The sequence below is a fragment of the Eublepharis macularius genome, chromosome 14 (assembly GCF_028583425.1).
Source record: "Eublepharis macularius isolate TG4126 chromosome 14, MPM_Emac_v1.0, whole genome shotgun sequence".
Lineage (NCBI taxonomy): Eukaryota > Metazoa > Chordata > Lepidosauria > Squamata > Eublepharidae > Eublepharis > Eublepharis macularius.
This window is the reverse complement of record NC_072803.1, coordinates 39915845-39933087: the sequence shown is the minus strand read 5'-3', so window position 1 is coordinate 39933087 and position 17243 is coordinate 39915845. Positions and strand designations below refer to the sequence as shown.

At 44.9% G+C, this 17243-nt stretch overlaps 1 protein-coding gene across 1 annotated transcript; it reads right to left on the bottom strand.

Annotated features, from left to right (window-relative positions):
- Positions 1–133: 133 nt before the first annotated feature.
- SFTPB (surfactant protein B) lies at positions 134–16091 on the bottom strand. The gene is made up of 11 exons (XM_054997198.1): positions 16021–16091; positions 10139–10272; positions 8825–8896; positions 6092–6217; positions 5582–5731; positions 4958–5047; positions 4120–4303; positions 2949–3097; positions 1868–1948; positions 1086–1193; positions 134–313 (listed from the first exon to the last, which is right to left on the bottom strand). Exons 1-11 carry the CDS (start codon positions 16067–16069, stop codon positions 278–280), a joined length of 1179 nt encoding a protein of 392 aa, XP_054853173.1. The 5' UTR covers positions 16070–16091; the 3' UTR covers positions 134–277.
- Positions 16092–17243: the final 1152 nt, after the last annotated feature.

Genomic DNA, 17243 nt, shown 5'->3' with positions numbered 1-17243 from the left:
CACTGCAAGCCATCTCCTCATCCAGCCTTATTTGTTGCTCCATCTTTATTGTACCGTAATTTATGAGCACAGAGGGAGAAGCAGTTCTTTTGCTGTATGTGGTTCTCAAATATATTTCAAGGACAAGAGTCAGTCATGTTGGGATGAGTTTTAATATTCAAGGGTATGAGACACTCTTACATTCTACTTCCCCTCAATGATCAATAAGCAGGAAGGATGCAAACAACTGGGTCAGAGGGCAGGAGCTTGTTCCAGCACCATTTGGTTCCTTATCTGGCTACATCCACACGTGAGCCTGGCAATGCTGTACCGCCTAGGAGACCATGAGAAAGGGGAGAGAATTAGATCCAAACTCAAAAGGATGACAGGGGCTACGATCAGTGGAGGTAGTGTTAGTACTTGAGCATTGTGTTGTGGCCATTCAGAGGTCTGGGACAATAGCCAATCCTGCTGAAGTTCGTTCACATGTGAGAAATGGTTGTATGAACAGACTCTACATACCTGAGAGGCCCAGTCCTACTCTTTATTTATTTATCACATTCTCTCATCTTCTTTGTCCTCACAAAAACAACCTTGTGAGGTAGGCTGCGCTGAGATGGTGATGGGCCCAGAGACACCCAGTAAACTTCCACAGCAGAACAGGGACTCGAACCCAGTTGTCTCAAATCATAGTCTGACACTTTAACAAATATGGCATGCTGACTCTTTCCTTCACCTCTTTTGAATGACCTCCTAGTAGCACTTCTAGGCTGAGACAATATTTATATTGTAATGATTTCTCTGTTGCCTGTCAACCATAAGACTCTTGCTGGGGGTGGGTGGGGGTGGGTGGGCGGGAGTAATGATATAAAAACGAAAAGCTGTCAAGTCAGCAACCTTTGAAAAGTCATAAAGTACAAACCACAGTGGTGGGGAGAGGCAAGAGGCATGGTTTCCATAGAGCCCAAGCTGGACTTGCCCTTCAAAGACCAAGCTCAGAAGCTCCTGCCTGCCATGTGTCTGGTGATCTTGGCAGCCAGGGGTGGCTCAGTTTCGCTGCAGGTGTCTGATGCATGGCTTGTCCACAAAGCAAACACAGTCCTTACCTTGCATTGCTCAGCAGCGCTCAAGCTGGAGCACCAGTACGTAGGGCCCTGGGCACATGCTGTGTTTCCGGAAAATGATCCCCCCTCAGCCACACAGGCACCCAGTTCCTGTTAGCAAGGAAAAGGGAACAAACAGGAGGAAGAGAAGTCAGTGGAGTCCCATGCCTTAAGCAAAATAGTCTTACTGCCTTATATGCTGCCGCTGCTTCCTAAGCCAAGTTAGGCTCTGGAGTGTTCATGTTCTGTGAGGTGGTGTTCTGTGGTCATTAAGAGAGCTTGAAACTGGAATGTTCCCCCGCTCCTCCTGTTGCTGATACCCCTGGGGGGCTGAGCTCTGTGTGATCCTAGCCTCAAGTTGCAGTAACATTTATTCAGCACTTTGCTGCTGCATGGTTTGCTTCACAAATCAGCTGAGGCTTTTGTAGCTGATCCTTTCCTCCACCTGACTTGGTTTGTCCAGTTCACTGGACAGAAAGTCGGTGAGCAAATGAAGCAATGAACAGGACTGAATGAGGCTGGACTGTATGGAAGGTGCTGCAAGCTGATTCAAGGAAGACAGCCAAGCTTAACAGAGATGGTTTAACCTGAGGAAATCCCTTACTCTTGTGTCCGCACCTGCCTGCTGCATTGCTTGTTGTTAGTTAAATACACATCAGAAAACAATGGCTGCTTCGCAGTCTCCCATGTTGTGACCTTCACCTGTATCATACCTGCAGAGCTAGATCTCAAGCTAGGCTGTGGCATTTGAGGGATGCTGTCTGTCATTAACAGGCCTGGCATACCTGACATGTTGTCTGGGAGCTCCAAGGTTTTGTGAGCAGAGTGGCCAACTTTGACTGGTGCTGGTAGACGAAGCTTTCACACTGCAAAAGAGTTGAGAGTAACTTTACCATGATATGGGTTAGATTCACCCAGGTTTTCTACCAGCAAAAAAAGATGGACTTTGACTACTTAAAAGCTATGCTGAGAATCATGACCTGCATGTACAAAAAGCCTGATTGGGGGTGGGGGGGCTGTGGCTATTGTCATATGGAGAGGAATCTGGTGAGCTGACTGCATCCACCCCTATATCTATTTCTTTTCCTGGAAACTTGGATTCCTGCACATAGAAGTTATTGGTATCCCACTGCCTCTATAGATCACTTTATCCCGTGTGGCTGGAAAATAGAAATCATTTCTGTTTGTTGGCAGGAGGGAGTATAACTACAACTATCTAGGTATCACCAAAGCCTAACCAACTGCCTCTTGGATGTTTGGGAGGACGGAAGGTGGCATCTCTGCCTAAAACAAATGCAAGGATCTTATTTGTAATTTACATAGCTTTTAGAGGAGGGCTCTGTCAGTTACCCTACTCTCCCCTTTAAACAGAAAAATACATTGTCTCATGTAATGTTGGATAGCCCCTATGTAAGTTTTAGGCAGGTGGATATAATGGGGGGGGGGATCTCTGTGGCTCTTGGCTGGCCCCCTCTCCTTGCTGCCTCTTAACTTGGAACATAAGAGCCCTGGTGGGTGAGGCCAGCAGCATTTTTTTAATACAGTGGCTAACCAGTTGCCCTGGAGGGCCAAGAAACAGGGCCTTCCCCTGAATAAGCAACTGCCGGAAAGAGCAAGAGCTTTTCCCTTCCTGCAGCTCAGCAGCTGAACAATGTCTGCTTTGCAGTTGTGTGTTGTCTCCCCCCACCCCCGTCTAGAGTTTCAATTGTCCCACTTAAAATTCCACACTGTCTCATCATACTGATAATTAGATTTTGCTTGAGCACAAACAGCTTCATCTGTTAATTCTTGGCTTTGGTGAGGCCAAGACTTTGGCACAGAGTCCTGGGCCATTGGTTGCTCTCTCTCCTCTCTTTGGGCACTCACCTCTTTTTGCCAGTCTGAATAGGTGCTGCTACAGGTGCTAAGCAAGGCTGCCTCTATTTCAGTTTGGGTGGTGTTGGCCTTGAGGGACAGCTTCACCTGGCTGCTGATAGCGAGACAGGCCTGGCAAGGGAGCAACCCTGGACTCATCTCTGTGGTGGAGAAACACGCAGTTCTGGTGAGGGGAAGCCATGGTACTCAGCTGCTTGCAGGGCACCTTGGGATCTGCCCACTTGAAGCAAAACTGTTTCCTAGTCTGCTGTGTCTGTATTTCAGCCCTGGTAGCTAACCTGTTACAGCCACTTTGAAGCCCCCTCCTTGCATCAAAAGCTCTGTGCTACAAAGCTGATTTGTACTGAAGGGCCATCTCTCCAGGGCCCTCCTCGGCACAAGAGCTACTATCACCTGCTGTTCTTCTGCCTCAGCCAATGATTTTTGTCTATTCCAGGGACTGGGTGTGTGGGTTAAGGAACCTTGTGCTTAGCAGCTGTAGATTGCAAGCTGTCCTAAGCAGGAAAGGGGTGAGAAAGGTGCCCTGTGGCTGTTGGAAGATGTGTGTTATCCTCCCTCTCAACGCTAGCCATTGCACCAGAGCTGAAGGGCAGTAGTGGAGTGTGAGAGAAGGTGGAAAGAGGGAGGAAAACTGTGTGGCCCACAGCCAGGCAAATGGAATGCGTGGCTCTGGTTTGCCCCGGCATCTTACATGCCGTTCAGGAACATCCCTCTCTCTCTGTTTGCATCTGCTGCTCTGGAGATCATCACTGTCCATTCCAGGTGTAGGCAACCTTTTTTGACCCAAGTAGTGAAAAAAATGCAACATCAAGTGTGTAGATGTTGGTGTGCAGGCAGATCCAAGGGGGGGAGGGGGGGCAGGCTGTACTTGGCTAGAGATGCTTGTAGCAAGCCAGTTCCCAGAAGTACTGGCAGCATCTCATGGATTTATCTTGGTCTGAGCTGGTAGCTGAACAGGTCTGGGAGGTGATGACAGGCATAAGCCATGTCTGTTGCCTTCTCTGCACCACTGACCCAAGCAGAGTTGCCTGCACAACCGGCAATAGGATAGAGCTGGTGGGAGAGTCTCCATTGATCTTGAAGTGGCCTGGTGAGAAACAGGCATGTATACATACCTGACCTGTTTGAGAATAGAAAGAGTTCATCTTGACTAGCTTTGTACCTGGACCACAGTTTTCCTCTGTAGCACACATGAGCATCATCCCGCAGATCAGGCGTGGCCCCAGTTTGCCCAGGATCAGGTCAACAATGATCACGGTATATTTCTCCATCAAACACTGGCACATTCCAGCAATGGCTGCTGGCAGAATCCGGCAGAGTTGAGACAGGGACTTGGCAATCGCTCCCTGAAGACAAAGCGAGGATTAATGAACGTTCGTGGGCTGATCAGCGTCTAAGGCAAGAGAGATCTTGACTGGGCCTAGTAAGTTGCTTGAAAATGCTTGTCCTGCTGAACTTTGCAGGTGTAGACATAGGCAGGCGGGGCCAAAGAAGGAACCTTGTGCTCTTTCAAGCGCTGTGCAAAGGTCCGTGTTTTTAGAACTCGTTCAGTGTCACTTCAGCATGATGGGAAGGACTCTCAGCAGCACCCGTCATTGGCAGCCCAGGGTGTCCTGTGCAGGGGAGTGGTGTTCTGGACCCAGACCCAGTATTGCACAAAATATGAGCCAGAAGCCCATGCCCCTCCTTCACTGGCCTGCATTACTCTGCTTCTGCTTGCGGGTGGGGGATGTGCACAGAGAACTAGCCAGAGTACTGAATCCTCATCTCTGCTCTAACCAATAGAGACTGCCATCTGCCTCTTCCATAGATGGGGAATGAAGGCCCCTAGGCCTCTGCAGAACTTTTAATAGTTGCCATTGGCATGTACACAAGCTTAACCGTTTCAGGTTAGAACTTCTGGGTTTTTTTCTTCTTAAGACAGCAAACTTAAATGCTCAAGCTGCTGACCTCTACGCCAGCTTGCTCCTGTTTTGTAAGAAGGAAAATGGTTCCTGTACCTTTGGGAGGGTGGATTCAATCCTGCCCACAAAAGATCTGCACATCCAACAAAGAGGCAGGGGGATGGGCAGCTCCTCCCCTGGTTTTGCCTAGGAAAAGGATTAAGTATCAGCAAGTCCCATCTTGTAGCTGTAATAAAAGCCGCACTGAAACTGGTTTGGGTTTAGTGCCTTGTTTACTATGGAGCAGAAAAGTTTTGGCTCTGTTGACCCTTTCTGATCTGTTGTTCCTTGGGCCTAAACAATCCTGCTTTATCCAGGCTCATAGATGGGTATCCTTCCCCTCCCACTTTGTTTTGTTGAGGCTGTTCACCCCCCTCCCCTTACATGCCCGCCCAGTGCCAGGCTTGCTGGACTCCTTCCTTCCACTAGGATCTCTCCCTGTGCCCTGGCCAAGAAGATCTACAATTTCCTCACTGTGTTTCTTGTGTAACTGATAATTTCAGGCAGGTGAAGTCTTTGTAATACTCTTCTGCACCAAAAGCACTTCCTGAGCAAGGGGCCATAATACACCCCTTGGGCTCACACATCGGTTCATGCAGGATTAAGGTTAGCCTTAGCGGAGGAAGGCTTTCTCCTCTCAATCTCAGTCTGGCAGGGTTAGCACATTGAAGCAGTCCTTACCTGGGTCTGGCTGTTGGGTGTGATGAGAGCTTTGCCTTGCAGTAGCTGAAAGAACTGCTCCACCACTGGAACCAGCTCGTCAAAGGTGTTCTCGCTCGCTATTGGCTCAGAGTGGCAGAGGCCCAATTTTGTGCAGACAGAGCTGGGCTTCTGAAGGACAGAAGAAAATCCAGGGTGGGAAGTGAATTGTTAGTTCCTGTTTCACAGGCAGCCTTATCCAGAAGCAAAGTGAAGCAACTGGAAAGCTGACCCTTGGGATCAAAATCTCCTGTGAGGGTCTCTTGCCAGCCCCAAGAGCAAATAGTTTGTTTCTATGATGCTTCTGCAGGAGATCTTCACAGCAGATTGGTCCAGATATGTCTGTCTTTTCTTCCACCTCTGGACCTTTTCTCCTGCTGCAGTAGTTTCTACCTGGGCTTCTTCCCCCACTCTACTATCAGTCAGCTTCATGGTTATTAGACTGCTAAGACAGGATTAGTGGCAGAGCTGGTCCATCAAAAGGCTACTTACGATCTGTCCTTCCATAGTGGAAATGAAGAGGGCGAAGTATGTATCCACCAGTGTCTGGCAACGTGGGATCAGCGTCTGCAGTGGCAAGGTGGTACATTCATGCTCCAGGTACTTCTGGATGGCCTCCTGTGTGAGGACAATAGTGGGAATTGGGAGGAGGAAGAGAAAGCAATATGAGCAGGCTTGGGGTGCCTGTTCTCTCCTCTTGTGCCTGCCTCTCTAGCAGCTATTCACAGTCAAATTAGGAGGGGATAGCTGTACCTTATAGGATGTCAGCTTTATCCACTATTTGCTCCAACATAAAGTTGGCTGTTTGGAGGGTACAGTGATGCACAGCACTAGCTGGATTGTCCACAGTCTCCTGCATTTGTAACAACTGGGGTTGTGATGTTCAGTCAACTGAGTAACAAGATTCATTGACTAACCCATGTGTTTTGATGACCTAAAAAGACTGACTGCCTTCAATCAAGCAGCAGGTTTTGGTGTGTGTGTGTGTGTGGGATCTTTGTTAGTACAAGTAAGTTATAACAACTGCATTTGGCAAGAGGCATTCCCCCTCTTCCATCCAGGAATGCCTCTTTCTAAACTAGAGTTTGCTATGATGCTTGGGCAAATAATTAAAAAATAAGAATGATTTTTTATGATCTGTTCATATTTAAAATATTTATTTAAAATGGCTGAATCCACATGCCCTTGGAGCGTCCCGGCGTTGCGCTAAATACCTGGAAGTATAGCATCTTTCTAGTGCGATTTCTGGATCATGCTAGAAAGACGCTATACTTCCGCGTGTTTAGCGAACATTTAGCGCAATGCCGGGACGCGCCAAGGGTGTGTGGGTTTGCCCATTACCTGCCTTTTTCGCAGGGCCAAAGACAGACGTATAAAAATATGTTCAGATTTAATTCTTCTGCTGTTCTTAGACTGTTTCTACTTTAGAATAATTTTATTTATTTATTTATTTCAGATTTGTATTCCACCCTCCCCGCGAGCGGGCTCAGGGCAAATAACAACATATTAAAAATACAATTAAAAATTCATGTACATTAAAAACAACACATTTAAAACAGGATGGTGGACAGCCTTCACAGGGAGGGTTAAGATTTTTCCAGGCTGGCGGAGGCCCAGCCTCAGGCTCAGCCATATGCCTGGCGGAAGAACTCTTGTCTTGCAGGCCCAGTGAAAAGATAGTAGGTCCTGCCAGGCCCTGATTTCAGCTAATCTGTGTTAGCTTTTAATGCTGATTATTCTGCTTGTAGTTTTTTATTGTTTGCTCATCTAACTGAATTTTTACTTAGAAATTTTCTTGAGCAATTTTGGGGGGGGGACCTGCCATATACATGTTTATCAAGTAATAAAATACACTGAGATTAGCAACTTTAACAGTTTAGTTTATGCAATGGCAGTAATGTGAGGTTTCTAAGTCCTGTGCCTGTAGTTCTTAGCTGCTGCTTACTAGGGTCTGACTTCTGCTCTGAATTAAAGGGGGTTTGGGGACCAAGACTTTTATGATCTTTGTGCCAAATTCTGTCTTTCAGATACACATAGATAATTAGGCAGGCATGAAGATGGAACTGCTCCCCCCCCCCGACTTCTATTGGAGGACCTGAGCTTGGTCCATCTCTCTGTGGTAGACTGTAAAACACTAGCAACTCACACTAACAAAATTTGCCCATGGCCTTTGTTCCCTCCCACATGCCAAAAGAATGAGCTTTGTGGATATGAAAAGAGCAGGAGGTAGAAATCAACCAAGATGCTCTTAGATGATCGCACAACTCCAAGGGCTGCTTACTTGATTCTGATCATGTTGCCTAAAAGTCAGCGCAACTCCTTTCCAATCCAACTATGCATCATTTTACAGATGAAAATAGTGCTATGCTTCTAACCCCCTCCTTGTTCTCATTCTGCTTAATGAACCCATTGCTTACCCATTGCTGGAGGCTTGTTGCCATTTAAAAACTTATATTCATCTTAATTTGCAATTCCCTGTCTTCCACTGAGTCTTTTATTGAAAGCTGCACTATTTATTTATTGATTTCATTTGATTTATACCCCCACCCTCCCCACAGATGGGCTCAGGGCGAAACATAATTGTTCTACAATGCATTATCAGCGCTTGCACTGTAAGAAGTGGCTGGCCCTGTACAGGGCATGGAGCCTTACAGACAAGCTACAAGTGGCGCCTGACACAGGTTGGACACTTGTCAGCTTCCCTCAAGTTTTGATGGGAAATGTAGGCATCCTGGTCTTGCAGCTTGACTCTCCATTTAATTGAAGTTTACAGAGCTGCAGTCTATGGGAGGGAGAACTTGCGGTCGAGAGGGGAGTGCAGGCATCGGGCTCTCGCCAGGTGTCCCACTTCCCCTCCGCTGTGTGTGTGTGGGGGGGAGGTTTCTGTAAACTTCAATTAAATGGAGAGCCAAGCTGTAAGACTAGGACACCTACATTTCCCATCAAAACTTGAGGGAAGCTGACAAGTGTCCAAACTGTGTCAGGCATCACTTGTAGCTTGGCTCGCAGGCATTCACAGGGACGTGCCCTGGGACAGATGTATCCTTTCACATGTAGAAGAGAGTGGAACAGTTGAAAATGAAACTTCTAGCAGCTCCCAACAAAAACATCTCAAGAAGACATCCTGCCCCACAGGCAAAAAAGGGCAATGATTTGCCAGAGGCAAGGGGAGCAGAAAATAGGGGCTGGTAAGTGGAGCACAGACTATCTGGTTCTCTTGGTTACCTTAAAGGCTGACTCCTTGGCCATGCGCATGAGGATGGTGACAATCTGCTCACAGTCTGTGCACATATCTTCCTAGGAGGCAAGAGTAAGTGCTACATCACAAATTGGAGGCAAGCGAAGTACACAATAAGCTTTTCCCTGATGTAGCCCTGGCATGGGGGTACACCAACATATTCTGTGCATCCAATGTGCACCTGGGCCTAATTTGGATTGGGCCTTGGCACATGGAGAGAGCACCCAAGTGTATCCCTCTGTGCAGCTTTCCAGATGTGAAATGGCCCAGTGAGCCACTATTTGACCTTTAGGGGAAACTGAATGTGTGTAGTGATAAGCTAAGGATTAATTTTCCCCAACGGAACAAATGGCAGCACCCTGGGGATATTTTAGGTCAGGAAAAGAATATGGGAGGGGAGGCTTACTCCCCTCTCCTTGCATGCCATGTTCCCAATCAGAAAAGGTTAGCGCATAGAAACCCCTTCATGGCCTTGGAACCTCATACCTGCAGGACCATTTCCCCTCCTTTGCTCTGCCATGGCAACTTCACTCATCTGAGCAGGGCCTTCTGAGGATGCCATCTTGCACCTGGGCAAGACCAACAACTGCCTGTACATGTGTGTTCTGTTTCAGCCCCTACTGTGTAGAAATGACTGCCTGAGGAGATCAGGAAGGCTCCCAAACTATTTTCATTATGTAAACTGTGTAAAACCCAATTGTGCAGGAAGGCATTTTTATAACGGTAGTAAGGCTATATATTATAACATAATGGTACATTTCTAAAGGGAATGGGTGAGTGGACTATACCACTGTGAATAGAATGCATCTTTTCCCATGCAGAAGACAGCTGAACACTTGAAAAGGTGTTTGCTGTATGTATTATGCTGTTCTTACTACATTGTTTCTACTTACATAATGCCACTTTCTGCATTGTTTATCATATCATGTCTAATACCCTAGGCTTTGTTCCAAATTTCTGCAATCTTAGTCCTATCGTATTATTAAGTGCCTCATCCTACTAACTTTATCGACGTACACTGTGTGATCTGCCTTGGGTCTTAGTGAGAAAGGCAGACTATAAATATAGTAAGTAAACATTTGGAGCATGTGTTTCCTGTAGCTAGGCCCTCCAAAATACTATTTTTCCAGTCGTCATAGTAGGTACCGTATTTTCCTCCCAGCAGCAATCCTTTGTTTTTCTTCCTTGCCTGGTGGCCAGGTACAACTGCAGATTCTTCCTCACCTCACTGTTCTATAATGAATGCCAAACCACATAAATGGAGAAGGAGCTGCTGGAGAAAGATACTAGCAGATACTCACGTTGGTGGTCCAGTTCCAACCTGCCTGCACGCAGTGTTGCAAGGTGCCACACTGGATGGCCGTCATTAAGTTCTTACACCAGTATGTAGGACCTTTGGCACATTGAGGATGAATGGAGATCTCATTGGCCAGGGCTGGAAAAGAGAGCCAGGCTTGTATAAACAAACACTGTACTGGGAGGACAGATATATGTGCTCTTGGAGAAGGATTTATGGTCAAGTACTTGACCAAGGTGTTGGTCAAAGCATCAATATGCAGCATTACCAAGACAATAATAGCCCTTCACTTGAGTATCCAAAACATTGTACATATTTTATCTGCTTCTTTTTGTTGCAGTATTAATCTTCACAAGTAGCTTGCTATGAGCCCCATAATGCAAGGTTGAAGGTGAAAAAACAGTGGTATCCTAAAGTCCCTTGAGCGTCCTTATAGCCCAGTCTCATCAGAACTTCAGGTGGGTAGCCTAGCTTCAAATCTTTCTGATCCGAACTTGGAAGGCAAGGTGGGCCACAGTTAGTACTAAGATGGGGAGACCATGGTGTTGCTAAGCAGAAGGTGGCGATGGCAAATCACCTCTGCTTATCTCTTGCCTTGAAAACCCCATGATCCTAGGTTTGCATTAGTTGGTTTCAATTTGATGGCACACAATTTTTATTATGTTAAAGTCCCTTGTGAATTTGTGGCAAAGATAAAGATAAGCTGGAAAATCAGGGATTTTCCAGCTTACACTCTTACACTTTTTGTCTTTTATTGGAATTTTAGGGCCTGCCACTTTGATGCACAGTCATATAAAAACACAACCAGCAACGTAAAAATACAATGCAAAAGAGAGGAAGAGAGTATAGTTAGCTTACCCCCAAGCTTCCAAGCTGTCAGAAGTTAGCTATTTCAGCGAGTCTGTGAAAGGAGAGGAGGAACTTGGCCCACTGACCTTCCCTTGAAAGCAGGGATGGTAGAAGGGAGGGGGACCAGTGGAACTTATTCTTGTTAATCTGACCTCCAGTAATGGTGGATCAAGAAGCAAGGCCTCAGATGAATACCCAAGTATTCAGTCAAGGCCAGACAGGAGCAAGGGAGATTTCAGGACTCTGATCCTCAAACCATTACGTATTTGTGAGTCAAACCCAGCAGTTAGTACTGAGCAAAATGTGGTTTTTGAGTAGTCTTCAGAGGTAATCCTACATCATGAGTGTAACATTTTTCTAATTTGAAGGTTACCAAGGCATGATCAACAGCATGAAGATTATAATTTCCAGATGCAGAGGTTCCAACTGAAGCTGATGAAAATTGCTCTAGGTTGCTTCCTGAGCATCTAAGAACCATGTTCAGGCCAAGGAGCAGAGACACGGTCCTTAAGACTGAAATGGAGAGAATCACACCTCTTCTGTCTGTCTCCCAACATCGGGCAACCGAAGCACCTCCATTCCAAACCTGGGTCTGAAACCACATTGATGGAGGTTGGTTTCATCCAGGAGAGTCTGGGGCTGCCCCACCATCACATGCTCAATAATGGAACAGGGCAGATGTTGCAAAAGCCACCTGAGTCCAATTAGGGTTTTTTTTTTTTTTAAAGGAGTTATCTCAACACTGCCTCTTTCAAGGCAGCAGGCACCAACCAGGCACTTGTAAAGAAATATTAACAATCTCTTGGGCCCACACAGTCAGATGAAATTAACCATGAAGGACATGAATCTTGTAAGCAAGTAGCTGGCCATTTCCATTTAACCAGAACTTTCTATAAACAGAAACCATAAAATGATGTAGCAAGCATCCATACAAAGTATTCTAACAGTGCAATAAATGCATTTCTGGATTGGTGCAAAAGGATATGGACAGTGGCCTAACTAAATTAACTTGCAGCAAACAAAAAAAAAGGACGAGAATCCCAATCAAATTCGTTTTTAAAAAACTGGATATTTTAAATTAAATTTTAGGATACATATCTTGCTGGTTCTTTGAGACCATATGAATTATGTTCCTTGATATAATCTGAAGAGAATATAATTTTTTTAAAAACTGCAATGATTTAAAGGTCGTATAAATACATGTTTAACCTTCCAAGCTAAAAGTAATTTCACAGTCCAAGCAACCACAACAGTTTAAATAATGTTCTTTAAGGAGGTCCAGTTCACTTATATGGGTCTCCTCTCCTTCATTTTACCTTCTCAACAGCCTTATGGGGCAGGTTATTCTGAGAGAGCAAGAGAGAGAGTGTGTGAGTGACAGGCCAAAGATCATCTTCATAGCCATGTGAGGATTTTAACTGATTTACCATGCTGACCATTACACCACACTACCTCTCCTTTTTGCCACGATGTTCTCTTAGCTCTTCATTGGGGTGGGGGAAGAAGACAATGTGTTCCATGTTGGCCTTCTCCTTGGCAGAGTCCAGCACCTCTCCCACAAACATTAGAAAGGGAGTTCTTCATTGTTTGGGTTTGGACATACAATGGGAATAATACACCAGGAAGTTCTCAGTCACAAAGCCCATTGAAGTAAGGGAGAGGTCCTCCATTAGCTCAGCTGCACTCTTTCTCTTTCGCAACACCCTTTTATGGAGCTTGTTCAAAAGTCTTACTTAACCCCTTGTCTGCAGTACTAGAATCACCATTGTCACTGCTTGGTTTCCCACTTCCTAGAGGAGTGTTTCACCTGAGCTCACTATGGACCTCATAAGGATGTCACCAGCATCAACAGGGACACCAAAGAGTTGAGAAAACTCCACACCCCTCTAATCCATCTCTTTGCTGCTGACCACCAAGGGATTACTCAGAAGGAGCCTCATTTCATCTGGAGCCAAGGGTCTGGCATTGGACATCATTTGATTGAAAGTTGGAATATAGTTCTTTAAAATACAAACCAGCCTGATGTAGTGATTGGGGAGTATAAGCTCTGGGAGACCCAGGTTCAAATCTCCACTGTCCCATGAAGCTTGCTGGGTAGTGACTTTGACAACTGTACAACAAACAAAAGGGCCCCTTCAGCTGCAGCAAAGCTACTACAAAAAACAACCATCTGGAGGTATGACAAATCAAACTATACTTATAGAAGTATTTTAGACTTACAGAAGTATTATTATAGAAGTACTTATACTTCTCTAAGTATATACTTAGAGAAGTATTTTTAAATATATTTTTTCAGAAAGGGCAATAGAGCTAAAGTGCTCAATCTTAATACCAAATAACAATCCTGGTTTCAAAAACCTATCAATAAATTCTTATAAATAAATATCAATTATAAATAGTAGACATGAAGTATTATGCATTAAATCATTCATAATAAATACATATTGTTCATAATAAATGACAGTCATTAGATATTAGACATCCAACTGGTGAAAGAGAATCCTCCTTAAGAAGCAGAAGAGTTAGCCGTGTTAGTCTGCAGTAGCAAAATAGCAAAGTCCAGTAGCACCTTTAAGACTAAACTTTATTGTAGCATAAGCTTTTGAGAGTCACAGCTCTCTTTGTCAGATGTATCACAATTATTCGGCAGATGTATCTGATGAAGAGAGCTGTGACTCTCAAAAGCTTATGCTACAATAAAGTTGGTTAATCTTAAAGGTGCTACTGGACTCTTTGCTATTTTCCTTCTTATGAATATGTATTGTATCTCTTTAACAAAACATGAGAAAATACTCTGAAGAGGATTCCGACTTCCAAATCTGAAGCCGAGCCAAAATGAGAGAGTGAGCCAGTCTAACCATCACAGGGTGGCTGTGGTAATGATAAAATTGAGACTTATACCTATCACTCCAAGCTCCTTGGAAGAAGGGCAGGATAAAAACATACAAAATATTGATCTGAGCTCTTTGGAAGAAGGGCAGGATAAAAACATACAAAATATTAAACAAGAATAAATAAAATATATCTGTTAGCCTGTCACTAAGTGGGGCTCAAATCAAGTCACTAGAAGGGAACAAGGAGTAGAAGATGCTACTAGAAAAGAAAACAGACATAGCTTGTGATATAATACTAGGGGATGGAGCAGAAGGTGAAGTTTATCCAGTTAGGGTGAAGGCAATAAATACTAGCCGCAAGAAAAACAGCGCTAATGCTCATCAGGCCCTGTGCATGTGAGCCCTCGAACACCCTCCGTTTGCATCACATCCCTTGCAACACTTTGAGAGCTAAAAAGCCTCGTGCTAGGACAAGGTATTGGTCCACTTGAGAAGTTTTTCCTGTTTGCAGCTTAGGTCAGATCCCCCCCCCTTGACTCTCCCCCTCCAGATGATGTGGGTATGATTCACAATGTTCCCACTTGTGCTGTTTACTCAGATAGGCTTGGCACTTGGTGTGAGCAAGAGTCTCCTTTTGTAAAGCAGCAGCTTTCAATTTTTTCACTATTCCAAACAAAAAAAAGGCAATGCAGACCCACAAAACACCAGCCTAAGACATTTTTCTGCCCCTAGCAACTGTCATGTGTGTTCGGAGAAGGTGCTTCAGGAGCTCTTGTGGCCTCGTGGGAGATGCTAAGAGTGCAGCCCTGGAATCAAACACTTCCCAGATGTTATAAAATCAGGGCTTTTTTTCAGGGGGGAATGCAGGGGAACTGAGTTCCGGCACCTCTTGAAAATACTTGGCAATAGTGCTTGAAAATAATATGATTTCAAAGAATCCTGTGTTTCTTCCTCATTTCCCTCTTGAAAGTTCCGCCACCTCTTTCCCCAGAAAAAAAACCCTGTATAAAATGTTGCCTAGAAAGCTGTGCCAGATTATGGTGATGTCAGTGTTGAATCTAAAAAATTTCCTTTTACAGAAGGTGGAGAAATATTACTATCTTGATCACACATTCAACCAGAATTTATGGCTACCTTGAAAAAATTCTGTCCTTCTTATAGCCTAATAAACTGGGATTCCTGAAAAAACAGCATATTTTAACATTTTGTTTCCAAATCTATCCCTCTAAGCCAGTTCCCTGCATTCTGACCTGCTGTCCACAAATAGAAGACAAAGCAATGCATTCTTAATAGTTGTTTTTATTGGTGATTTCCAGGGGCAGGTTTTGTTCCTGCACAGAAGTATCCCTTAATTTCTAACAGTTGTCATCCATGTCAAAGTGGACAAATAAAGTGCTGCACTTAGGGACCCTGCTAGGAGCAGGACGAAATTTTCCCATTGCTTGATACTGGATGGCCTGGCCTTTGCTGAAAGGAATAGCACAGGAGTTTGTGCATGCAGACACACACACACATACAGAGAGAGGATCCCCTGCATTCTACAAGCCACCCGCCACTCTCCCGTACCAGCTTACAACTGCCATTTTGCTAGGCTTGCAAATGTTATCCTGTTGCTTTTGCTACACCAATGGGTCTGTAATAAGAATGTTTCCCCAAATCCCCTTTAAAGGAGCCAACCCCAGCAATCTCTATCACTGACAAAACTAAACTAAAATCAAAAGTTGGGGAATACACAGTTGGAATCCATAACCTCAATAAGAATGGGTCTGTAATAAGAATGAGATAAACAACAACAATGCCTGGTAATGGCATCTCCTTTACAGGGCCCAGTGATATTGTCCTGCCAATTATCACTCCCCTGCCTCTACAAGATTTCTTACTGGGGTAACATATGACCCAATGCCACACAATACAATGAATATAGATAACCAGATTAATCATGCATTTGATGAAGAGAACTGTGGTTCTCGAAAGCTTATCCTACAGTAAAGTTGGTTAGTCTTAAAGGTGCTACTGGACTCTACTATTTTGGTACTACAGACTAACACGGCTAACTCCTCTGGATCAGTTAATCATGCTATCCATAGTAAGATGCCCTCTGGAAAGTAGTGATCTTTATTCACTTTGACCAGGTCATCTTAAGATCAGGTTGTGGGGCTGGAGGTGGAAATTCCTCCCCGTGTTCCCAACCAATCCTGCTTACCTGAGCCCCCCCAGAGTAGGGTGAGTAGAAGCAGTTGCAACACGACCATGTTGTGCTTTGATATTCAAATGTGTATCCTTTTATAAAGGAGTTCCTTTTATAATATTGCTGGTTAAGGAGGGGCTTGCTTGAGAAGAGTGGAGCCAATGGGCCCAGCCAAGAAGGAGGGTCTATATAAATCACTCTCAGTGACAGGTCTAATGCTCCTGGTATCTTTAGTCACACCAGTCTTTGGGGTTGTCTTCTAGTTGCAAAAGTGGCCACTCTCCCCCATGATTTGGGGGTGAGACCAGATTCTGAAGTATAAGGAAGATGAATGTGATCTTTTCATGATTGAAACTGGCTAAATAATTGTGCTACAGCAAATGTAAAACTGGGGCCCGGATTATGATGGAACACAATGGTCTCTGTGCTGGTGATAGCTCCTCAGCTGCAAATCACATTTTACCCTTGCAGCCATTCCAGTTGTTTCTGGGTTCCATTTCTCTCACAACTTTACTACTCATTTTTTACTGAAAAGTCTCCACAAAGTAACTTTCTCACTTGATCCTTGTGTGGGTCAGGGTGTATAATCCCCTTCTAGCTAGCAAGTCTCCCTCCTTTTACAATGTACATTTTTCTCGATGCTATCCAAACTCTCTCACCTGTCCTGTTCCTCCTGCTCTGACTTCCTCCTTAAACCATTCTGTGTATATCTCTGGCCTTGTGGGAATGTATCAGCTTTGGGGTCCTCCATCTCAAGGGGCTGTTGTGGGGGCTTTTGGATTCCTAGGCACTCCCCCCCCTTCACAGGTATGAGCTGTTAGTAAGCCAGAGGACTTGTTATATGAGCTGGGTTAATGCTTGACTCCTTTCATCCAAATGGTACTAAAGCATAAGTGGCAGAGACAGCAAACGTGATGGGGAAACTAAACTGAGGTGTGCCTTTTCTTCCCTCTAGGAGTGTACATTTACGCACTTGGTTTCCCTCTCATTTAGCTGAGTGGGACTCTTGAAATGGGCTTACATAACTGAGTAAACAGCACCTGAATGGAGCCATTCATCTCTTCCAAGTGCACGAGGAGGCCATCCTTGATGATGGGTCTAGGACTGGGCCCAGTTGGCTGTTAAGTTCCAGCTGTGCATTCATGATGTGTGTGGAATTGCCTTTCTTCTGGAAATTCTTCTGGACTAAGACTATGCCCACAGATCTACAGTGTAAGGAGACTAGAGGAGAAAAACAG